Consider the following 25739-nt stretch of genomic DNA (forward strand, 5'->3'; position numbering starts at 1 on the left):
CAAAAGAAAACATTCTGAAGAATATGGTTAACCAAACAGTTCCCATTAACTTCCATAGTATGGGGGAACAAATACTATGGAAGTCAATGACTACCATCAACTCTCTGGTTACCAACATTCTTCAAAATATCTTCTTTTGTGTTAAAAAAAAAGAAGAAAGAAATTCGTACAGGTTTGGAACCACTTGAGGGTGAGTTAGTGATGACTACATTTTGATTTTTGGGGGAACCATCACTTTAACAATAACGATTTTGTGAGTTTTCATGACAATTAAGCGCATTATGGTAATTTGTTTGGACATTTTCCTTTTTTAATGATTTCCATTTTTAATTATTATCATTAGGTTATCAATTTGATTTGAAACTGAAATTTAGTTAATGATTTTTGTAATACAATTAGTAAAACATTAAAATCAGCATAAAGGCATGACAACAAATACTATTATATTAAAATATTTCATATATTACTTAAAATATATACATATAATTTCACATTAGAATGAGAAATTTCTGTGCTTGATTGTCATGAAAATATTGCAAAAAACAATCTAGACCACATCTGCTAATAATGAAAATATTTTTTCTCTTGCATGCATAAAAAAAAGTGTCTGTTAGGGTTATGGCCAAACTCCTCTTTGAATCTCCAGTGTTTGACTTTATTGGATCTTGACAGGGCTGGTGACATCAAACTAGCAGGTTTCTGGCTGATGTTTTCCTTTTTGCATGCAGACACAGTCCAGAAAAAGCCATGTAACAGTGAAACGAACAAAACAGTGTAAATCTGGCACGTATGAAAAGGTATAAAATTGCACATTCACAGAAAAGCCACATTCCTAAATCTGAATCAAATGCAATAACACAAATTTCAGATGTTCAGTTCACAGACCAGCAGTGACATGTAGAAGCTTTGCACAAATGTAATGCATATTGCAATTCACATGACTTGCATTGAGAAATATAGCAAACACCATCCATAATAAAGCAATACATCAAAATAAATGTTCTTGAGGCAACAGATGACCAGATAATATCAACAGGCTTAAGGTCACATGACAGTCATTAGGTTTGCAGGTAGGTTTTTAATTAAAGCTGCTCTGTGAAGAGGCGAACATAAGCGGCTATCTGACACTCTGGGACATGTGCAGTGGTGTCAGCATCTCCTCAAAAATGGCCCCCTTCACGTTAGAGCCCCGCAGGTTCGCCTCCTGGAGGTCACAGCCGGACAGGTCACAGTTCTGTTTCACAAAAACATCAAATGTGAAAAACACAAGACGCCATGGCAAACTACTGAATGATTCTGAAACGGAACGGTTTGTCACCTCTAGGTCGGTTCCTGCCAAAGTGGCGCCCCGCAAGTTACAGTTCTTGAGTTTGGCGTTCTTCAGCGTGGCCACGCGGAGGTTTATACCCGTCATTTGACTGCCCTCCATTTCCACCCCCTTTAGATTGGCACCTGTGAGGAAATGACAGACATTACAAACTGGGAATATGAGATCCAAGAGAAGCAGTTCAGTTCAAGTCAAGTGTGCTCATTTTACCCTCTAGATTTGCTTTGAGTCCTGCGGGATCTTCAAAATTACAGCCTTTAAGAGACGCCCCTTCTGCATTGGTGCAAAGCATTTTCACGCCCTGTAAATTGGCACCCTGGAAGAACAAATGCGAAAAGACCAAATCAGTGTCACAGAGAGAGTGGGTGAATGTCACAAAAACATAAATAAATAATACATTAAAATAAATAATATTTTGCATTAATAAAAATATTATTTTTAATAATTGAAAACATAGTTTTCATGAAAAGTAAGTGCATTTTTAACAAAAATTCTCATTACTGTTATGCATTTGGAAATTTTTCTCTTGTTGTTATTCGTTTCCATTATTCTCTGTGATGATTATCATTGGTTTATACATTTGATTTGACTCTCAGCACTGTAATATATTAAAGATTTATTTAAGTTAGCATAATTAAAAGCATAACAAATAGCATGATAAATACACTACTTTTCAAAAGTTTGGGGACAGTATTTTTTATTTTAAAGAAATGAATACTTATTTTCAGCAAGGACTCATTTAATTGACAAACAATGGTAAATGAATTCATTTTATTACAAAAACGTTACTTTTAATGTTACTTTTGATTCTTTCTATTCATCAAAGAATCCTGAAAAAAATTTATCATGGTTTCTACAAAAAAGAAGCACAACTGTTTTCAACATTTCAGCATATTAGAATAATTTCTGAAGGATCATGTGACACTGAAGACTGGAGTAATGATGCTGGAAATCACAGGAATAAATTACGTTTTAAACTGTATAGAATATATAGAAAACAGTAGAATGGTAGTGTTAATATTTTTATGTATTTTTGATCAAGAGAAGTCTTTAAAAAACTTTTTTTTTTTTTTAAATGACCGACCCCAAACTTTTGAATGGTAGTGTAAAATATTTTAAATGCTATTTAAAAATCTAATTTAAATAATAAAACTTTTATTTCAGTTATTATAGTAATAAATTCTCGTTAACATTATGCAAAAAATGGTCCAAAATATAGGCCTAATTTTCTTTTTTTTTTTCTTTTGATTTTGAGGTGAATGACAGGTACATCCTTACATCCAGATTGGCATTGGAGAGGTCTGCCCTCTCCAGGTTGGTACCGCAGAGGTTGGCGTGTGTGAGGTTACAGCGGCTGAGGTTGGCCATCTTGAAGTTGATGTAACGTAGGTCAAGACGAGAGAGATCCGCCCCACTGAAATTCAGGCCCTAGGAGAAACGGTTCACGCATTTCAGAGATTGAAATAATGCACAGAATAAAAATATAAACCAGTGCAAATATTCAGTGGCTACCTGACACCGAAGCTCTGATTTGGTTGGAGTGGCAAGCAGAAATCGCACAAACTCTTTGCGGGAGATGGGCGAGTGGTCTTCAGGAGGCTGGGAATTCTGAAGCAGGAGGAAAAACCCATTGTTGTTATTTATGCCCAAGTCAACTTAACATTATGTGCATTTCTTTTTCATACCTTAATAACTCCTTCAAGCTGCTCAGCAAGACGTTCGATTCCAAAGAAGCGAGCTTCTTCAAGCACACCTGTACAAAATAGTGTTCAATATGTACTCAATTAACATGCAAAGAGGCTAGCCAATCATAACAGAGCTCATTTACATAATAGAACATCACATAAGGTTTACATAAAATCTTAAAGTTAGCAAAAACAGTCCGGTTAAATATAATGCTTATATTTACTTCATGACCATTAAAAAACTGTGTTCTATATAGTATAAATGTGTGTAATATGAATGTAATTCAGATTAACTACATCTGCCATGTTGTTACTGTCATGTGACCTACCAGCGTCAGTACTACCGCCATTTACAAATTCTTGTGTCTAGTGTTAGTAAAGTGTCTATTGAATGCGCACATCTCGGCAGATGTAGTAGGACATCCGTACTTTTCGCCTACTGTATATTAGGGAAGTATTCGATATCGGATGCAGCGTAAAGGTCATGAAAAATGCTCATGGAAAATGAAATGATGTTGTTTGGTGCAAGAAACCTTCCCTAACATTATAAGTGGACAGCAGAAAAAACAATAAAACGCTTCAATCTTAAAACAATCTATCTTACCCAGCAGATTGATCCCATCATTGATAATGAGCTGTCCGTGTCTCAGGTAATTTAATATGGGCTCAAAGTAATCTGGACTCCGGTCAATGAGATACGCTCCTTGCTCGTCCTGCTTGTTTCCCCAAACATCTGCCAGAGAACGATAGAAGAAAAAAAAAAACTGTAGTATGAATAAATGCAGTAAGACAGCACATGCACAAACACATTTGACGTTTGACAAAAAACAACATTAGATCAATCCTTACCTTTGTCTCTGAACATGTGAGCCAACATGCTCTCCGGTTCTTTGACCAAAGTGCTCCTAACAACCAAAGGAAAGTTTTAAAGTGTTAAATTCATCACACAGAGCAGCTGTAGAGCAGATTAAATGGGTTGAGGGAGTCACAAAAACATTCAAAATACATAAATTAAAAATATATATATAATTTTGCTAATAAAATAAGATAATTATTACTGAGAAATAATTGTTTTTTTTTTTCTCTACTGTAAATTTACATTTCAGTGGCTTCCGGCCTTTCTCTAGTGTCATTATTTAAGAAGAAATATTGTCAAGACTGCATCACATAGGTGACCATGTCATGTGGTAGGATACGCTACGTGTTACTTTTCTCAGTGTTAGAATTCCAGTCATTTGTAATTACATTACATATTTTTATAATTGTAATATATATATATATATATAATGATTATAAATGATATATAGATAGATTCTATGTGTGTGTGTGTGTGTGTGTGTGTAAAATCATTATTTGCATCTGGGATTACGTAATTTGCAAACTTGTGGGATTTCAATGGAGCTCAGTAGATAATGTGGATTTCTGGGCTATCAACGTGTTTGCAAGAAATACAATTTTGTAATTTTCATTCACATTTCCCCCCAATATTCTCATTACTGTAATGCATTCAGACATTTTCCTTTTATTAATAATTTCCATCATCCTCGATTCCTCAGTAATGATTATAAGTAGTTACCCTCAACAGTGTAGTAATGTTAAAGACACAATTATTTTTTTATTTAGTTAAAGACATAACAAAACAATGAAACATAAATATTATTTATATTAACTTATATAACTTTATATTAATTTATATATTATTTATAGCTATTAAATACAAAAATATTAATATTATTTCAATAATTTAATTTAAATCATATATTTTATTTCACATAACTGTAACAAGAATGAAATGTTTGTTATGAAAACAATGCAAAAGAGATGGTTGCTTGCTTGTGATGGTTTAGAATAGATTATGGATTACAGTTAATGAGATTATTAGTGTGATGATGTGTTTGTGTACAGTCAGTGACATCACCTTGTGGTTGTGAACCGCCGGCCTCCCACATTGAGTGTGATCCAATCTGTGTGCGCCCAGGAGTGAAACTCATGCGGACTGTCTGGGTTATTTGGTGGATCTGTGGGACATCATGATTCAATGAAGACGGATTAAGACAATTGAAAAAAGATCTGAGACCAATACAATGTTATATTTTCAAACTCACCGACAAAAGAGTCTCCATCCGATATATACAAGACATCGTCATCTCTGTTAACAGATGTAACACCAAATGTTTTGTTTATGATATGTGCATATAAATATACATAAGAGAAGTAGTTATTGTACTTACCTGATGAGGGCTATATCGTCGATAAGACCTCCTTTCCCATTGTATATGTTGGCAGCTTTTAATCCAAATTTTGTGCTTGCAACTGACAGTAGATCAGCTAGAGTTCCATAAACAGCCACCACCTGATAAAAGCAGCCATGAATGGAGCAACAACATGCTATTTTTTCAGCAATGCCTTTAATTCTATATTAAAAGGACAATAGATAAAGCATACACACCTTCCCATTGTGTGAGGTTCCATTCACAAACAGCGTGACTCGTCTCATATCTGAGGTTGTAATGTGACTCTTAGGTGTTCATTTATATTGTTTAAACTCCACGTTACTCTAAAACATCAAAGCATTTCCGACTATTGCAGAAGACTGTTTACTTCCGTAATGATTGCAGCCAATCAGAGACTTTGAAAAACGGAGCGCAGCAGGGCAGGGCAGTTCCAACGGTGGGCGGGGTTAGAGGGGCGAACATCGTCTCTGATTGGTCAGGTACGAGAAATATGGCTCTGGGTCTAAAGTAACTTTGTAAAATTACATTTCAGTGACTACTTACCTTTCTCTCGTGCGATTATTCAAGAAAAAATATTGTCAAGACCGCTGATGAAGCAACACATGGTACTGGCACCTTTATAAAAATAAAAGTCTAATTCAATAGATTTCACAATATTTTACTATCAATAACAGCAACTAACTCCAAAATGTCATTATATAATTGTATTATATTAATAGCTATAGTAAAAGTTATATAGTCAGTTATATAGTAAATAGTTGATTTAGGGACCCTAAGAAAGATGAGTTTTGGGTGTATTAAAAATGTCATAGCAAGTCAAACCAATGTGACAAAATTCAGCAGTCTTGAAAACCACTGTTAACAACATCAGCAATAATGCACAAGCATGTGCTTTCGTTTACAGAATAAACAGAAACTTATTCCAGACATCATTAATTTATTTATCATACTGAATTTACAAAATTAAAAGAAAAAGCAACAATTGAAGAAACAGGTTTGTACATTTTAGTCCTTTTTGTCATTTATTTTTTGTTTGTTTTTATGTTTTTAACAGTTTTGAATAGCAACCCACTGTACACAAGGCTTATGATGATATTTCTAGATCTTTAAAAAGAAAAACAACCAAGATGCTCTAACTTTCCAATGACGACACTGGAGTAAGGCGAATCCTAGGTTGGACAAACTGGACTTAAACGCAACCCTGCTACCCATCATCCCAATAGAGAGCAGCTCTCTTTCAACAAACACTACAGAAATACTAGTGCCAGAAGAGCTTCTAAATCCATTCGGCCACCCTCTGCCTTCTATATCCACGTCACTCAGATTTACATTGAAATAACACACAATCTCTGTCATCCTGTTGTTTTCATGCACTAATCAGGAATTCGGGGAGAGTCTGAATTTACATCGAAATCGTGCCACAATGAGACGTCTTATGGCAACATGAAACTCACTGGACGACTTCATTAAAGCTTCAGTCCACAGCTTAACAATATGAGAATCATGGGAAATGTAAAATGTTCAGTGGAAAAAAAACAAACTCAAAAGGGCTAATGCTCGCATCAAGTCAATTTCTGTGCGGTAACAATTATGGTCTACAACTTAAAGCTGAAAAGCATAATTCTGAGAGCAAAATTTCTAGACCGTAAACAACTCAAAATGGTTCTTTACAGCCGCCCCTTTTCATAAACCGATGATTCCACTTTAAAATGTGCTGTATACTAATAATAACACTTGTCGACATTTCAAGCAGCGATAAACCTAGCTACCTACTGCGTACATTGTATTTCAGTATACATTATTAAGTTCCCTTGAGTGGTTTCAGCCTCGAGACGGTCAAAGGGAGGGACACAGACAGGAAACACAGTAGTGTCCATTACAGTGAATTGATGTAGTGGTGAGCGATGCCTTTTCCATTGTATACGTTCGCAATTAACGCCGCAAAACAGTCAAATGAATAAAAATACTATGTTGACTGTGACAACTTCGACCTCTTCGGTTCTGGAATGAAATTCTTACAACAGAGTAAAAACATTCACCTTCATGTTTCATTAGAATAGATATGACAATATCATAGAGGGCAGGGTAAATAGTGTAATAAATATCTAAGCGCAGGATTGAAGCATTGGCTTTAAATGAAACAATAGTTAACAGTATTGACTGATGCCCTGAAAAGCCGGGGGTTTTTCGGTGTTTGATGGGTGCAGAACGGGCAAGGGATGCCCGGTCGTATCCTGCCCCAGACCCGCTCGCAGGGTGTCCCGAACGAGAGCTGGGCAGAGGACACGGAAGGCATGCCTTAGCTGCGGATGGGAGGCCCGGCGGGTAGGTGGGTAGGGAGGGAAACAGAGGGAGGCCAAGCGAGAGAGGAGAGGGATGTGAAACCGCAGAGATCAGGGAGGCTGGTGGCCTAAACCCCATTAAAAAGTCTTCCGGTGGATGGCACGGGCGCGATCTTCCTCGTATTCTTTCTTGGAGACCCACATCTTCTTAAAGGTGTCGAGTGAAGCCAGGATAGATCCCCTATACGAAGCATTAGGGAAAAACACCATAAAATACACCCAAAACAACTTAACTTAAAATACATAAACTAGCCTACTGTTCAAAAGTTTGGGGTGGGTAAGAAATCTCTTCTGTTCACCAAGGCTGTATTTGTTTGATCAAAAATACAGTAAAACAGTAAAATTGCAATTTTCTATTTGAATATATTCCTGTAAAAAAGTCATTGATTCCTGTAAAGCAAAGCTAAATTTTCAGCATCATTACTCCAGTCTTCAATACATGATCCTTCAGAAATGATTCTAATATTCTGATTTGCTGCTCAAGAAACATTTCTGATTATTATCAATGATGAACAAAGTTCAAAAGAACCGCATTTATTTTAAATATAAATCTTTTGTAACATTTCTTTACTGTCACTTTTGTTTAATTGAATGCATCCATGTTGAATAAAAGTATTAATTTATTTATTTTTTTTAAACTGCTCTCAAACTTTTGAACTGTAACATAAACTTGTATATATATATATATAACATATATACATGTTCTTACCCTATCCATGTTGAATAAAGTCTCTCCTGTGGTGCAGATATCTGAAACAAGAATTTTTTTTATTATTATTTAGCGACACACAGTGCTCAAGCAAGCTAACATTCCTTAAATGTGCCAGTCACCTTAATTTTAACGTCTTTGGGTGCGAGTTTCTTCACTTCACTTAACAACCGGTCTCCAAAACCTGCGACGAACAACAAGACAGACCTTCAGTTTTCTCACTGGATGGAGAACTGACAGAAGTTCTTGACTGATATGTTTGCCTTACCTTTGAGGAGCGTTGAGCCGCCAGACAGCACTATGTTTGAGAAGAGGGTGCGTCGCAGATCCATGTCTGACTTCTGAATGGCGAAGGCCAGCACTTCATGAATACCCTCGCTCTCATCTCCAATCAGATCAGGCCTGAAGAGAAGCTCTGGAGCCCTGAACCGCGCCGGGCCGATCTGTGAGAGACAAACAGCTGTGAGTAACACCAAATGGTTTACATGAGTACTAGCCTGTGAGTATCAGTGCACTTTATTGCAAAGAAGAAAAAATACATCAGATTATGGAGGGTTATGAATGCCATTTAATTTTGACTTGAACCTGAACTGAACCTCTACTGAATTTCAATTAAACTAGGATATGATACATCATTTTATGCCCATCGTAGCATACACTAACATCTACTGGTAAATTCATTCTTACATCTAGAGTGCTTCCGTCGGGTAGGGTGTATTGTGCTTTTTCAGTTTCTAGAGTTTCATCCTTCTGGGGGTTGAGGGAAAGGTAGCAGGCTCTCTGGAAAACAAATAAAACAGCATTTTTTCACATTTTCTTCAAAGTGGCACATCTAACATCTATCTTAGTTTATTACTTAATTTATTACTTTTATCTTATTGTGCTTATCGTATTTTATTACTTTTATCCTATTGTGTTTTTATTGTTGTGGTGTACAGCACTTTGGAAACCTTGTGTTTGTTTAAATAATGCTATATAAATAAAGTGGATTGGATTGGATTATAATTGTCCTTAAAAAGGAACCGCAAAAGAAAGTGTCATAAATCCAGATGTGGAGTCTCGTACCTCCTTGATGGTGCGAACGACCTCGAACTCTGCAGAAGTGTGGAAATCGTAGCCTTCCTTGCGCAGGAGTAGGCGGAGGTATCGGGAGACGTCACGTCCGGCGATGTCCACGCGCATGATGGAATGTGGAATGGCGAATCCCTCGTATATGGGGACAGCGTGTGTCACACCATCCCCAGCATCCAGGACCACACCTGTGGTTCGGCCTGTGGCGTATCTGTCAGGCAGGAAACGAGTTTGCATGAGAGAGGGAGTGATATCAGGAAGAAGGACATTGAAAGCTCTGAACTCACAAACTGAGCACCGCCTGCATGGAAATGAACAGCGCCGGCACGTTGAAGGTCTCGAAGAAAACCTCTGCCGCCCGTTCGCGGTTTTTACTGGGGTTCAGTGGTGCTTCGGTCAACAGTACAGGATGCTGAAAGACACATAAATATATAAATGTCTGAACATATGGCGCAAGACAGTGCTGTTAACTAAAACTATTAAAGACAGTGCTGTTAACAAACTATTAAAAACATGTTTGGTAATTAAAATAAAATGGAGATCCAATGAAATATACATATCAGATGTAAAACTTAAAAATGAGGGGAAAAAAGCTTTACAAAAATGAACAATTATTAATTATCTAAACATAATAATTAGATCAAAAAGTTTAACTTAAAATGTTTTCTTGGAAACTAACAGAAATAAATAAGTTACGTTGAAGTACTAAAATTACTAAAACTGAAATAAAAATAAATGAACGCCAAATAGAAATATTTAAAATAAAATATATATATATATAAAAAAATGAAATAAAATAAAAACTCATTGCAAAAATGATAACTAACCCTAACCCAAATATAAAAATAAAAACTTTTTAGAACGAATAAATACTATAAATAATACTAAAATAATTCTGGTGAAGATTAATACAATGAAAATGAAGATAAATTCAATCCACACCTCCTCCGAGAAGGTCTGCAGCTGTTCCTTTGAGTACACATACTGCCAGATGCGCTCCATGTCATTCCAGTCTTTCACGATGCCGTGTTCCATGGGATAGCGCACGGACAGCAGACCCCTGTGCTCCTGCATATGCCACAGATATAACGAACACATTATGATTTTACATGATTACAAAATTCAAAACTGCCCCTTTCATTTGCACGTTATATTAACTTTTCTCTTCTGATGACATGCACAAAATATTATTAACCAATAGCATCACAGGTTAAATCTACACCCACCAAATAATATTTACTGAATACTGTTGCACATTACGGAAGTTAAATGCATTGTGAATGTCAAGAAAAAACACATTTTTAATAGAGACCTGCACTTTAAATAAAGTTTTACCTCAGCTTTGGGTCCAATAAACAGATCACCCTCAAGGGCACCGGCCATCACCCGAACATGCTTGGGTCGCCCCACACTAGAAATAAACCATTCTGGTTAATATAACACCACAATTTGTGTGTGTATTTTGTTTTAATGTTTTTTAAAGAAGTCTCTTGTGCTCACCAAGGCTGCATTTATTTGATCAAAAATACAATCAAAATAGAACATTGTGAAATAATTATTACAATTTAAAATAACTGTTTGCTATTTTAATATATTTTAAAATGTAATTTTTTTCCTGTGATGCAAAACTGAATTTTCAGCATCATTACTCCAGTCTTCAGTGTCACATAATCCTTCAGAAATAATTTGAATATGCTTATTTGCTGCTAAAGAAACATTCTTATTAATATCAATGTTGAAAACAGTTGAGCTGCTTTCTGGTAACCATGATACATTTATTTCCAGGATTCTTTGATGAATAGAAAGTTCAAAAGAATGCCATTGATTTAAAATAGAAATCTTTTGCAACATTATAAATGTGTTTACTGTCACTTTTGATCGATTTAACACAACCTTGCTGAATAAAATGATTTCTTTAAAAAAAACTTTGAAGGTTTTTTCAATGTAGTAATACCAATCAAATGGTTACTCACTAATTTGGGAAACAGTATTTAGGGATCTGATCTCCAGCAAAGCCAGCCTTAATAACTCCAGAACCCTGTAAGAGAAAAAAAGAAAGAAAATGAAACTCCAATATGAACTCCAATTGTACAGGGAGTAACCTGTATAACTATAAGTAAAATGGGTAACACTTTATTTTACAGTGTCCTTGTTACAAATGTTACATTTAGTTACTGTAATAACTATAAATGATGCATAATTACACACAACTAACCCTAAACCTAACCCTATAGTAAGTACATGCAGTTAATTGTTATTACACAGTTCTTAAATGAATAATTACACTGTAACACGGGCACTGTAAAAAAAATGTTTAACAGTAAACTGTATAAACTAGGCTATAAAAACTCAAACACTGAATGTGTTGTAAAATGATTCATCTAATGTTCTGAACCCTCCTTGTTTGATCTTGAGTCATGAGACAGAGCTGGAGGGAGCAACAAGAAACTCAACCAGAGATAGACTCCAGAAGAGAGACACTGTGAGAAAACATCCCAATGTTCCCTTAAATACCACTAACATTTACTAAGTTTTCATAATTTTGGCAACCTGTGACATTCATTCTTCAGGCTTTGAGGTTACAGAGCTCCCACCTTAAATCTGATTAAAGGTTGAAGCTTAATAGGTCTCCATCTATTGCTCCACTCTTCTGGCTTGTGTTAAAATCAATTTTGTAATTTATATTAATTATTTCAAACTATGAAATGTGGCTGTAAATACAAGGCGGGGTCACAGACAGCCATCTTGGCAACAATAACAACTCTAGCTAAAATAAAGGTTTTTATCTGATAGATTTTCTTTGACAACCATGCGTCTTGCGATATTTCTTTAATATGAACAACGTGGAATCATTTATTTGAGATTTGAGTGATTCATTCAAAGAACCACTGAAATGAGCAACAAATCAGCTTTATACCGATACATCATACTGAGCAGCGAATGCCTCAGGATAACGCATTTAAGACAAAAGCACTGTTATGCTTTACATGATGAAGTGTTTAGACGTGCATCAGACTGTGCACAATAAATAAAATCCAAAAAATCTAATTTAGCATTGGCCGGCTAGCGCAGGGTTTGGCACAATGGCATTAGCTTTAGCCTCTTAGCACAGACTGGGTGTGGAGGGCTGCTGACATCATACTCACATTATCAATCACAACCGGCTGGTTGGCTATAATATCATACGACTCCATGTTCAGCCTGCGCTTGTGTGCGTTTTTCGGTCAACTCGTTCGCAAGAAGCAACGTTTATGATTTTCTGTTCATGTAAATAAAAAATAACCGTCGCTGCTTGTCAGTAAAACCACAGGCTGAGCGGTGATGCGTCAACCGAACCTCACTGTGGAGGGAGCCAATCAAACACACGGGACTAGGAGATGACTGACAGCTCATTTAGCCAATAGTCATTTGGTTCGAACGCGCCGTTTGACAACCTCCTAGACTTACACAAAAATAAAAAATATATTGTATCATTTAAAAAAAAAAAGTGTTTTATAAATGTATTTATATGTTATGCTCATATGTAATTGGAAATACATGGTATTTCATTTCTTATTTTTTTAGGGGCAAAACAATGGAGAGGAATAATGCACAGGACTGCAGTAGCAGAGAGGAAGCAATAAAAAAAAAAACATAATAAATATTGAATTAGCATAATGCATTTTGAACAATTATCCAACACACTTAATTCACTTTTTGTTTTTATTTTAGCATTCTCTTACTATAAGTAAGACTGTATATATAAATACGCGATTAAACATGAAACGGATATTATAGCACGTTCGGGACATTTATTTTGACAACCGGAAGTAGCTTATCAGGAAATAGTTTTTCATGAGGTTGTTATTCGCCTTATTCACCTCGAACGTTCCATCGAGCCTGAGGGGTACACTTACCACTTCCGGTTGTTCTCACAACGCGATTTCTCTGTGCAATGGCGCCTCACTGCTGTGTTCCCCAATGCACTTCATCACACAGGAAAAAATCAAACAGAGGACAAACGTTTCACCGTTTCCCCAAAGATCATGGACTACGTCGACAATGGATAATAAACATCAGAAGGGATCCTGGTCGTAATTTTAAGGTAAGTTTTATTATGTCTGGTGCTGTGAGGCTGAGCCGTCTCCATAACGAGCTTGTATCACTAGCAGCTAAGTTAGCTAGGCTAGAACTAGCACGTTTTAGTAGATAGATTAAGGCAGAGAGCCAGGTTGTTGAAATATACAGCCTAGTCCAAAATTATTAGTATGTTATTAAAATCTACCACCACAGATTTACTAGTATAAGCATATTCTGAGTGACCTTGTTTGTATTAGCTTCTAGTCACAAGCTAACCTAGGAAACACATCACATCACATCAGTTTTCCTAGCTAGGAGGAGGATGTACAGGAGTCAGATTGAGTCTGATCAATAAAATTATACATGTAAAAATGTTTATATGATCGTATTTTATTTGCTGATGCAGATAAACGCATACACAAAAGTGTGCTCGGAGCATTTCCTCCCAGACTGCATTGTGAAGAGCAAGACTGGCATCACCAAGTTGAAACAGGGAGCTGTGCCAACTGTGTTTGCATGGAGTTCTGTCAGACCAGAGAGGAGGAGTGTTGTTAGAACTGCAAGGTAGTATTAAGATGAATTAAGTTACTAGTTTGTAATGCATTTATTAACTGTGTAGTGACCGTATTTCTCTGTTGATGATTTCCAGTAATGTTTCCACGGATCTCGATGATCGACATGGTGTGAATGTGTTGAGGTACGTAAAAGATGTAATTGGTTACATGAATTGAGCATGAGTATCATTGTAAAACACCTAATGTGTCCATCAATATGTTTATCTTATACTTCCAGTGAAGAGACGCCCCCTCCGCACCCAGACCATGAGTATGCTGCACTGCCTCCCTCACTTCAAGATCAACTTGAGGAAGCCCGCAAGACCATCGGTGATCAAGAACTTTTAATTTTAGAGCTTCAACAAGAACGGTTTTTGATTTCAAATTTTCAAGGTGACGATAAACAGATTTCATTTTATACAGGGTTCCCAGATTATGATACATTTAAAGCTGTGTTTATGGCCCTGCAACCTACTGCAGAAAATATGGTGGGATGGAGTCAGGCTCAGCGACTTAAACATACAAGTGGGGAGGTACTTCGTCAAGGCTTTAGCGCCTCTAAATTGTCCACTATGGACCAGTTTTTTCTTTTTCTTTGTAGGTTGAGGCAGGGATTTCCTGAACAGGATCTTGCAACCCGTTTCCATGTATCACAGTCAACAGTAAGCAGGATCTGTGTGACCTGGGCCAATTTTTTGTATTTTATGTTGGGATCACTTCCAATGTGGCCTTCAAGGAAAACTGTGGATGAACTTATGCCAGATTGTTTTAAATGCACGTTCCCAGCTACTAGAGTTGTATTGGATTGCACAGAAATTCATGTACAGAAACCTAGTTCCAAGGTCCTTAACTCAGCGATTTATTCACACTACAAAGGGAACACCACATTTAAGGGCTTAATAGGTATTGCCCCCTCAGGTGAAGTGACTTTTGTCAGTGATTTATATACAGGTTCAATATCTGACAAAGAAATTACCAAAAAATCAGGTATTCTTTCTGTTCTTGAAGAAGGAGATATGGTAATGGCCGATAAAGGCTTTCTCATTAAGGACCTTCTCTCTGAAAGACACGTCTCCCTTGTAGTCCCTCCTTTTTTAGGCCCAAGTGGACACTTCACTGCAGACGAAGTACGAAAGACTCAAGCGATAGCAAGACTGCGAATTCATGTAGAGCGCGCTATTAGGCGGATTAAAGAGTACCATATTTTTGATAAAGTCTTACCCATGACACTGGTGGGCTCCGTTAACCAACTGTGGGCCGTCTGTGCCCTTTTAACTAATTTTCAAGGTCCTCTCTTTTAAAATTGTAATGTTAATGTAAATATCTACCAATGTTATGTAAATCTCTACAACTGACATCTTAATATCCACAAATGTATTCAAACCTTGAATAGAAAGTGTTCATCTTTATAAATCTGTACAAAGCCTTAACCATCATTATTGTTCTTTTTTATAAATCTGTACAAAGCCTTAACCATCATTATTGTTCTTTTTTATAAATCTGTACAAAGCCTTAACCATCATTATTGTTCTTCTTTATAAATCTGCACAAAGCCTTAACCATTATTATTGTTCTTTTTTATAAATCTGTACAAAGCCTTAACCATCATTATTGTTCTTCTTTATAAATCTGTACAAAGCCTTAACCATCATTATTGTCCTTATCATGGTCAGTGTATCACAGGATCAGTCCCTGTCAGACCTTATAATCACTTTTCATGCTCTTTACTTTTACATACCTGTGAGTGATTTGATTGTTTTACGTGTGTGTATGTATAAGCTACTGGATGTGTATCTATCTAAAGAATAAAGTACAATTGTATTACACATGGATGATGTCCTTCATAACTTTATAATTTAATATACCAGAACAGCAGGTCGGAATATCAGAAAACATAAAAAAAACACATTGATAGGCACACTGGTCTAGGTTTGTAAAAGTAACTTTGTACATAGAAGTTGGTACAGGGGAATACTGTAAAATGGCCTGCCTGTATACTGTAAGCATGGAAAAGGAACCAGAACATCCGAAAACAGGCCATTCAAAAAACATTGATAGCTTATTGGTCTAGGTTTGTAAAGGTAACTATGTACATAGAAGTATGGAAAAGGAACCGGAACAGGTCAGAACATTAGGAGCAAACCATTTAAAACATTAACAAAAGAGAACTATAGGCCCATACATAAACAGATTATCAGTGATGTATTACATGATTTTGTTACACAAAGAAGGCAGAAAGTGAGAAAAAAAGAATGTGTCCAATTTACACTTCATGTTCTCCCACTCCTTTGGTTGGAAGTGCACCCGCTCCAAGTGATGGTCATCACTGCACTTCACAAAAAAGTCACACCACTTCAACCCAGTGATGCCCATCTGCCCCATCACTTGAAAATAGTATTCGTGTGTGGTCTTCAGGCTAAGGCTACCATCAGCCTTGCAACGCAAGTACTTGCAATCCCTCACGCTCCCTTTGTTGGGGCACTTGATCTCCAGGAGGCCGTGCGTTGGTGAGGCACTGGGGTCAATCACTTTTCGGTCAGGTGAGGCACCTAGGTGTGGGGCGTGGTGGTTGATGACGAACCCACAAGGGAAGATCTCATAGCCAGTGAGGTCTTGATATTCAGCCGCAGCAACAGGCTCCAGTTCCAAACCTCTCTTCATCACCTTAGTCTGCACTATTTTCTTTTTCAAATTGGCAGCGAATACGTTGTAGTCTGCCACCCTTGAACAAATACTCTTGAAGGAAGAGGAGGTAAGACGGTTGGCTCGAACTTTATGCCAGGTCTTGCTATGGCTCTGTTCCCTTGTCTCTATCTCCAGCTGAATTGCAACAGCCTGAGTGACCACCAGGCCACCATAGTAGCATGACTCAGTGTCATCCAGGACAGTGTAAAATGAGCATGGCTGTGATGGTAAGGGAAACAGGGGATCATCATTAGCCCTGGAAGACTGTGTTGCGTGGTAGGTAAGGACAGATCCCTTTGGAAGGTCTCCAAAGTCGGTAGAGACAAGAGCAGCAGGCTGTTTTCTGTTCTCCTCCAGCAGCTTGAACATCTGACTCTTGCTTTCTATTTGACTCAGGTTTCGGTGTAGGCTCTCTGCAAAGGCATTTGATGGAAGCGGGAGTGGCACAGGACAGTACAGGTTTGACATCACCCCTTCAGACGAGCGTTGCCTCTTTGGCGGAGGTGCGTTGGTCACTGGTGGTTTTAGCTTTGAGACACTCACAGAGCTCACCGTTCTTGGACTGACACCCAGGGCCCTCGATGGAACGTGCCAGGCTTGAGGCAGTGACGTCTTGCTCGTTGTTGGGGGGACAGATGTGTAGCCCATCTTGGCAAAGTGAGCGAGAGTGTAGAGCAGCCCGATGAGATGGTTGCACTGTCCCAAGCCAGCTTTGCAGTTGCACTGCGTCTCCCTTATGAATGGCCGCTCAAGTGACAGCTCCACCTGAAAAGATAATCAAACTTTAGACACTTGACACTTCAGAGTTGCTATTAACAAATATATGGCATATATGTGTGTGTATGTATATATATATATATATATATATATATAAAATATATATATATATAAAATATTATATATATACACATACACATACACACACACACACACACACACACACACACACACACACACACACACACACACACACATACATACATACATACACTGAGTGTGCAGTGAATTAGGTACATCTGGCATTTAAATGATCTGCCATGAAAATATTACAGCTACATGCTGGTAGTGGTAGGTTGTTTACAGCTGTGATACTTGCGAACACAACTTGAAAGATACCTAATATCTTTGACACTCATTGTAGAAAAAAGTCAGGGTTGTGGAAAAGCTCATATTAAGATAGAACAGTATGGATTCCATATTATGTCAATTTTAAACAGACAAGTAATTTGTAAGCTAATTGCATTTTGAAGAACCTTCCTCAACCCTGGATACACTGCTCCAAGAACTGAGCAACTCTTATCTTAACATGAATTTTAATACTTACCTTACCTTATCACTTACCTGATAGTTATACTGTCATTACACTATCATTGTCAACAAGCACTGTCTGGCTTTGCTAATTTGAAACAAGAATTTGAGTAGATATCAATGAGGCTTATGTGATATTACATTTAACTACAGATAACCTGTTAATGAGATAAAATCAACATGTTATTTTCAGTCAGACAATGAAAGTTACATTGTTGATATAAACTCATAATGAACATTTAGCAAGCTTGTTTAACTGTGGCACTGCTCTGCGAACTGAGCAGTTGGTCCACTTAGCACCTGTATGTTGTACGGTGCCTCATTTTTCCGCACCGAGGGAAAAGACCTAGCCCTCACAAATATGTGTGATGGGCTCCTATTAACTGTCGATTAAATACATGTTAAGTGTTAAATAAAATCTAACATAGTACACAGTCAACAACTCCATATCACAGCTAAGCTTACTACACCTAGCTGCTACAAGCTAGCAAAAACTGAAGTAAATTAGCGTCCATTCATACCTTCAATGTCGTGGATAAAACCTTCAATCCAGTTACTGTATCCCTTAAGTAACACAGCCCTGGGGATGTTGCAGTCGGTACTGGCCCACTGCTCCACATTTTGTATAGTTAATTCGGGCAGACAGGAGAGATTGGTGGTCCACGGAGTTTCCATTGTTGATGCTGCTGCGTCGGAGTCAAACTTCCGGGTTTGTGTACCCCTCAACGGCGTACGAGTTTTCAAAATGGCCGCCAGGTGAATAAGGCGAATTCTGTCCTCCGAGAAATTGAAAGTGTCAAATCAGCCAGAGATCCAAACTAAACGATTATCAGAAAAGATTAATCTACAAAACATCTTCAGGTGAGGATCTTCATTTGAGTTCAGTTTAACAATGTTGGGTGAATGACCAGTTGTGGTATGTTTATTGCTGTAAAAACTTAAATGTTGAGGTATGTGGCTGTTTGTTTTGTTTACAGTGAGTCATTCCAAATGAAAATTGTGTTGAATTATACATTTAAATTTGCGCAATGTCAACTGCCCTGTCATTCACAGGTGATCAAGGCCTGATTAACACAAAAATAATAATAATAATGTAATTCCAAAACATTTATTACGCTTATTTCATACAAAGACAGACGTTAGAAGAATAAATATAACATAACTATCATGCCATGTATCATACCATATCCTATTCTATATTTAAAAATACCTTTTATTGAAATATTTAGTAATTTCTGTAATATAAATGTTGCTGACCACCCTAATATAAGATCAATTAAATTATGTGTTTAGCTCCAAGTATTATTGGTAAAAAAAATGCAATATAGCAAAAAGTCTAATGATCTCTGTTAACAGGTGTTGTACACTGAGCCTGCTCTGGCTCACTCATGTTGGAGCTGAAGACCGTGGATCAAACCTGACTCAAGATGGCCTGTGTAGATGAACCTCCAGAGAAGTGAGTTTCTCCATTTGTTGTGAATCACCGGTTAGGAGTACTCTTAGATATGTGCACTGCTCACTAACATGTCGCCCAACGACAGGCACTGCTGGGTTTGTTTTGCCACGGAGAAGGAGGATCGTGCTGCAGAATGGGTCAGTCCGTGCCGCTGTAAGGGCTGCACTAAGTGGATCCATCAGTCTTGCTTACAGCGTTGGCTTGACGAAAAACAGAAGGGAAACAGTGGTGGAGCCGTCAGCTGCCCACAATGTGGCACTGAATATCATATAGTTTTCCCCAAAATGGGTAAGTATTTGCACTTCACCTTTTTGAAGGGAGACTTACTGATACCGGTTTCCTCTTTCGTTCCTATGTCTTGTCATGGACTCTTACATATTTTATGCATATCCTTTTTGCACCAGATCACTGCCCGTTTATAAAAATATGCTGGATAATTTTCTCCCGATAAGAATGTAGTATCTAACAACCAGTGTTGTTATTAACTAAAGCTAAACTATTTAAAAAAAAAGACTGATAGAAAGCTCATGTAAATAAAAATAAAAATATTAGATGAAAAAACATAAACTTAAAAAATGTAAATGATCATTGAAATACTGAAATAAGTGTAAGTTGAAGACTAAAACTTAAATAAAAATAAATGAATAATTAAAAATAATTTTAAGCTATTAAAAATTATTTTTGTTAACTGAAATAAAGCTGAGATAAATTATAAATATTAGATGAAAATTTTAAATGAAAAAATGAAAATTGAAATACTGAAATAAAATAAGTGTAATTTGAAAATACAAAAATTACTAAAAACCCAAATAAACATAAGTTAAAAACTAAACTATTAAAAAATATTTTTGTTAACTGAAATAAAGCTGAGATCAATTAAAATATATAAATATTAAATGGGAAATTTAAACTTAAAAAATGTCAACGAAAATTGAAATACTGAAATAAAATAAGTGCAAAAATGACTAAATCCCCAATAAAAATAAATTAAAGCTAAACTATCAACAACAACAAAAATTGTTAACTGAAATAAAGCTGAGATAAATTAAACATAAATATTAATGAAAAACTTGAGCTTAAAAAAATGTAAACGAAAATTGAAATACTGAAATAAAGTTGAAATACTAAAATTGCTATAAAACATTTTTTTTTTTACTGAATTAAAAAATTAAATAAAAAAATGGTCAAAGCATACAAAGCAAGCTGAAATTAAAATGAAAATGGTCAAAATAAATGTTCAAAATATTAATAATTACTCTTAAAAGTGACACGACATGAAGGCGAAGTATGTCCACTGTATTTAAATAATATATAAGTAACACTAAATATTGTTTTATAACAGTTTTGCACTCATTTTCACTTACCATTTAAGTACATCATCATGTATTTAATTTTCGACAAAGTAGCTCAGAAAATGTGACAAAAGTGCACAGATGCTGCGTGGGCTTACTAATGACTAATATTCCGTCATTCTGTGTGGCTGTTATTTTGGTCATTGAATAGGGAAGTGTTCCATGTGTGGTTTTGTCTCTCTTCCAGGGCCTCTGGTGTACTTCCTCCAGCAGGTGGATCGAGCTCTGTCCAGGGCCAGTCCGTTCGCTGCGGCTGGAGTCGTGGTGGGCACCGTTTATTGGTCGGCCGTGACCTACGGTGCCGTCACGGTTATGCAGGTGCGTTGAAGACAGGAGGAAGAAAGGAGCTTGGCTCTCCTTGGCTCTTTTGAACACTTTTTCTTCTCTGTTTTTAGGTGGTGGGGCATAAGAAGGGTCTGGATGTGATGGAGCGTGCGGATCCTCTCTTCCTGCTCATGGGTTTACCCACCATCCCCGTCATGCTGGTACTGGGTAAAATGATCCGCTGGGAGGATTACGTGGTGCGGCTCTGGCAGCGACACTCTTCCAAGCTTCAGGTCTTCAGCGGGCTTGTACCTGGTATGTGGAAGACGGGGTTAAACTGGGCTGTAGTTCATTGTTGTTCTTGATACTTAAACTAAAATTATCAAAAATCCTTTTCGTTAAATGAAATTAAAGCTAAAAATAACTTAAAAAACGGAAAAAAATGACAAAAGCATATAACAAAATTACTTAAGCAAGCTTAAACTAAATTTAGAATGAAAGCTTTAATTTTTATATTTTCAGTTTTCATTTAGATTTAAGTTTGTTTTAGTCATTTTGTTATTAAGAAAAACTATTAACTATTTATTTTTATATTTTCAGTTAATTTGTTAAAGTACTAATATTACTAACATTGAAACGGAAATAAAAAAGCCAAATATAATTGTCTAAAAAAAACATAAATGACTAAAATTAAAGCTTTTATTTTTGTTTAAGTTTTAGTCATTGTTATTTGCTTTTGTCATTATTAAAAAACGCTCATCTTGAAGCGTTTATTTTTATGAAAAGTGTGAAATTTTCATTTTAGTTTGTTTGTCACTTTATTTGCTTTTGTTATATTTATTTTTAAACTATTATATTTAGCTTTCTTTTTTTCAGTTTTAGTCATTTTAGTTCTTCAACAAATTCCCTTTTATTTTTTATATTTTCAGTTAAGTCGTTAAAGTACTAAAATGACTAAAACTGAAATTAAAAAAGCTAAATATAAATGTTTTTTTTTTAAATAAAAGCTAATTCAAAATATGAATAAATACTATAATAGTAGTAATAGTATACATAATACTAAAATAACACTGATTCATCCAAAAATGTACATTTTGAAATTATTTACTCACCCTCTCATTCTAAACCCATTTTGATCTGTATAAATATTTAGTGGATAGCTCATTTTTGTGTGAACTGTTCTTTTAAAGCATCTTAGAATGGATGATTTACTGTCATAATCATACCGTAAACCATTTTTGAAGTACACAATATCATTTGTTTGCTCAGGGATGGGTCGTGCTCTGCCCCGCGCCCCAGCAGAAGGCGGATACGGAGGAGACCATCTCTCTGTGTCTCGCACCCTGTGTGGAGCGCTCATCTTCCCCTCCATCGCCAGCCTGGTGGGTCGTCTCCTGTTCCGCAGAGTCACGTCAAACCTGCAGCGCACCATCCTGGTGAGAATCCTAACCCTAACCCTAACCCTAACCCTACCATACAACCTGGAATTACATTAGCAAGTGCAAAGCCTAACCCAGTTTTCCTCTTCCAGGGTGGCATTGCCTTCGTGGTGATTAAGGGAGTGCTGAAAGTGTATTTCAAACAGCAGCAGTACCTCATCCAGGCCAACAGACACATCCTGAATTACCCTGAGCCCGAGGGACGAGCAGACGGCGCTGTTGAGGACGACAACGAAGACAGTAGCAACGAATGAAGAGGATGCACTTGAGGAAATCAACAAAGGAACTGTAGTATAGGATTCGCAGAATAAAAATACATATTTACGGATGTTTAAAGACATAATTTTTCAGCTTCACATGGCTCTAATATAGCACAAACACGTTTGCTATGTGTTATTATAATGCAATGATGGATGAAATTCTTTCATCTGTGAGAAACTCTTGCTGGGGTAATAGCGAAATGCACCTTCAGATGGCGCCAAAACACAGCTGGAAACTGCACTGTGCACTGATGTCTGGTGAAGAAAGACATTGTTATTTTTGCTGCAAATGTACCAGCAGAATCATGGAATGAGAATGAGTTTATTGATTCGAATTGAAGGCAATACACACTTGCTCTTTAAAGGCAATTACTAATAAAGATAATAAACCCAGAAACTTTGACTTTGATGCATTCCTGTAATCGTTTTTTGATAAAGGTGGTACAACCTGGAAAAAAAAGATCAATTTGCATATCTGGGCAAGACCAGTCCAGGATCAGACGTCATATTTGACCCCAAAATCAAAAGAGATTTTATATTTGTTTTATATTATGCATGTATTTTGCTTAAAGAAAATAAAACCAATTTTTAGGACCGGTAAGATTGGTTGCATTATTACATTATTAGGAGGTACAACATGGAAAGAAACATCTGGATCATTTCACTCCAAAAATTAAAGAAATAAGAAATAATATTCTGCATAAAGATATATTTTTAGAGCTATTACATTTTTTGTTTTGTTTTTGCATTGGATTTGTGATGTATTAAATGTATTTTCAGACTGAATTCAAATGAGCTGTAATGCACTTGGATGTTTATTATTATTATTATTATATTATTAGATGATTGTCATTGTTTTCAATGTTTCTCTTGTTAATGCAAAAGGCCTTTATGTAAAAAAACAATACATTATTGGAAACACTTTAAAATAAGATTCTATTAGTTAAGTTAGTTAATGCATTAACTAATATTAACTATAAATGAGCAATACATTTGTTACAGTATATGTATTAATCTTTGATTACATAAAGTAATATAAATACAACTGTTCATTGTTAGTTCAGGTTCATAATGTTAACAGATACATTTTTTTATTTTTATTATATAGTTCATATTAACTGATGTAGTTAACTAATGTTTAAAAAATGAAAACTTATCTTAAAGTGCTCACATATTTAACTGTTGCAATAAAAATAAAAAGTAGAAATAGATGTATATAATGTGGTGTAGCATATGAAATATAAATGAAATCAGAAATAAATATATTTAACATTTTAACAATAAAGTAGTGAAAAGGAGAATTTGTCAGAGTAATGAGATTTTTGTCATGAAAATAATGTATCAATCCAACCAATCTTAATGGTGCTAAAAATTGGGTTTATTTTCTTTATGCAAAATACATGCATGGTATAAAACAAATATAACATTTTTGATTTGATTTGGGGTAAAAAAGACCACTGATCTTGGACAGGGTCTCATAAGATTCGCATGGAAACTGCTTTTGAAATAAGATGAAAATACTGAGTGGATCTAATAAATGTGTGAGTGTTGATCGCAGTTTAAAGGCATAGTTTAAAATGAAATGTTGTCATCCAAAAAATGAAATGTTGTCATCATATATTCACCCTCAAGTTGTTCCAAACCTGTATGAGTTTCTTTCTTCTGTTGAACACAAAAGAAGATATTTTAAAGAATGTTGGTAACCAGACAGTTGACCGTAGTATTTTTATTTCTTTTTTTACAATGGAAGTCAATAGCTACGGTCAACTGTCTGATTACCAACCACAGCTTCATCGGAATGTTACGAAACTTGGTGAATTTTATGGCATTAGGTAGGCTATGTGAACACACAAATAAATTGAGGTCATGATCCAAGCAGGCTTAGAGGCCTTTTGTGCTCTTCGGTCAAAAATGACCGACCATATAGGAAATTAATGGGAAATTGACAAAAACACAAAAATTCGGAGAATTGTGTGGCATTAGGTATGTGAATTTAAGGCATGATTCGAGCAGGCTAAGTGGTTGTAAAAATATTTGTCACACTTTTGCTCTTCGGTCAAAAATGACCGACCATAGGAATGAACGGAAAATTGACAAAAACACAAAAATTCGGCCACGATGCAGAAAAAAAGTGCTCAGCAATGAAGGGGTGAAACTCTCAAACAGTGAAAAACATAACATAATTAATCATTATAATTAATATATATATATATATATATAATTAATATAATTATTAAAATAATAATAATGTTTAATAATAATATAAATAATAATAATTGATAAAGTATTACTGTTTATTTTTGTTTTGTTTTTTATTGAATTTTAATGTTACGTGTAACAAAATGCTTTCTCTGTATTCAGGTTTGACTGTAGTAATAATGCAAAAACGTGTAGACTTCACATCAAACTTATTTTGCATTTTTTTATAAACCTTGGCAAAAAGTATTATTTGAGAATTTCAAAAAAAAAAAAAAAAACATTCAAATCCTCATCTTAAAAGTAAGTAATTTGGTCCAAAAACAACTAGAGAATTCACAAGCCTCTCCATAGAGAGCTATACAGGCATCTAGTGGTAAACCCATGAAACAACATGTTTTATTTCATTTTCTATCAACAGATGACACTAATCTGACTTCAAAAAAAAAAATTTATAAGGCCTAGAGTCTCTATATAATTCTGAAATACTGCAATAATTGAACAAACATTAAAAAAAAATAGAAGATTTTTTTTTTCAATGGCAAAAATGGACCATAAATATTGCATTAATATGAATAAGTAACATCAAAGTATCTCAAAATACAAAATTAAAAAGAAAAAATATTATAGAACAAAAAATAAATTGCATTGGTTTTACTGGGATGGAGGAAGTTTCATTTTTAGGTGTCCGGTCACTTTTGACCGGGAAGATAACAAAAGGTGCACCCAAATGAACCAGTAGCACCTCATTGCAGTACACGAGATCCAGGGGGCGGAGTTGGATCCAGATCTAAGGGG

The 25739-nt window shown here is 35.9% G+C and overlaps 4 protein-coding genes across 4 annotated transcripts; 2 read left to right on the forward strand and 2 right to left on the reverse strand.

Moving 5' to 3' along the window:
* Positions 1 to 628: 628 nt before the first annotated feature.
* On the reverse strand, positions 629 to 5638 carry kctd9b (potassium channel tetramerization domain containing 9b). Its single transcript, XM_056243428.1, has 12 exons — positions 5462 to 5638; positions 5244 to 5365; positions 5118 to 5161; positions 4931 to 5030; positions 3862 to 3917; positions 3617 to 3745; positions 3013 to 3080; positions 2840 to 2935; positions 2606 to 2755; positions 1538 to 1643; positions 1319 to 1452; positions 629 to 1234 (listed from the first exon to the last, which is right to left on the reverse strand). The coding sequence occupies exons 1-12, from the start codon at positions 5507 to 5509 to the stop codon at positions 1118 to 1120; spliced, it is 1170 nt and encodes a 389-aa protein (XP_056099403.1). The 5' UTR covers positions 5510 to 5638; the 3' UTR covers positions 629 to 1117.
* A 525-nt stretch (positions 5639 to 6163) lies between these two features.
* actr1b (actin related protein 1B) lies at positions 6164 to 12723 on the reverse strand. Its single transcript, XM_056243437.1, has 11 exons — positions 12515 to 12723; positions 11342 to 11406; positions 10704 to 10779; positions 10311 to 10436; positions 9656 to 9780; positions 9363 to 9579; positions 8985 to 9077; positions 8566 to 8740; positions 8420 to 8481; positions 8298 to 8338; positions 6164 to 7769 (listed from the first exon to the last, which is right to left on the reverse strand). The coding sequence occupies exons 1-11, from the start codon at positions 12560 to 12562 to the stop codon at positions 7667 to 7669; spliced, it is 1131 nt and encodes a 376-aa protein (XP_056099412.1). The 5' UTR covers positions 12563 to 12723; the 3' UTR covers positions 6164 to 7666.
* Positions 12724 to 13280: 557 nt separating this feature from the next.
* On the forward strand, positions 13281 to 15384 carry LOC130079053 (uncharacterized). The gene is made up of 4 exons (XM_056244576.1): positions 13281 to 13452; positions 13834 to 13991; positions 14077 to 14124; positions 14220 to 15384. Exons 1-4 carry the CDS (start codon positions 13303 to 13305, stop codon positions 15280 to 15282), a joined length of 1419 nt encoding a protein of 472 aa, XP_056100551.1. The 5' UTR covers positions 13281 to 13302; the 3' UTR covers positions 15283 to 15384.
* A 3360-nt stretch (positions 15385 to 18744) lies between these two features.
* Positions 18745 to 22814, forward strand: marchf5l (membrane-associated ring finger (C3HC4) 5, like). Its single transcript, XM_056243450.1, has 7 exons — positions 18745 to 18835; positions 19331 to 19430; positions 19516 to 19718; positions 20970 to 21100; positions 21178 to 21361; positions 22316 to 22482; positions 22578 to 22814. Exons 2-7 carry the CDS (start codon positions 19402 to 19404, stop codon positions 22737 to 22739), a joined length of 876 nt encoding a protein of 291 aa, XP_056099425.1. The 5' UTR covers positions 18745 to 18835; positions 19331 to 19401; the 3' UTR covers positions 22740 to 22814.
* The last annotated feature ends 2925 nt before the right edge of the window (positions 22815 to 25739 follow it).

This window comes from Rhinichthys klamathensis, unplaced genomic scaffold (genome assembly GCF_029890125.1).
Source record: "Rhinichthys klamathensis goyatoka isolate OS25496 unplaced genomic scaffold, OSU_Roscu_1.1 h1tg000027l_1, whole genome shotgun sequence".
NCBI classification, from domain to species: domain Eukaryota; kingdom Metazoa; phylum Chordata; class Actinopteri; order Cypriniformes; family Leuciscidae; genus Rhinichthys; species Rhinichthys klamathensis.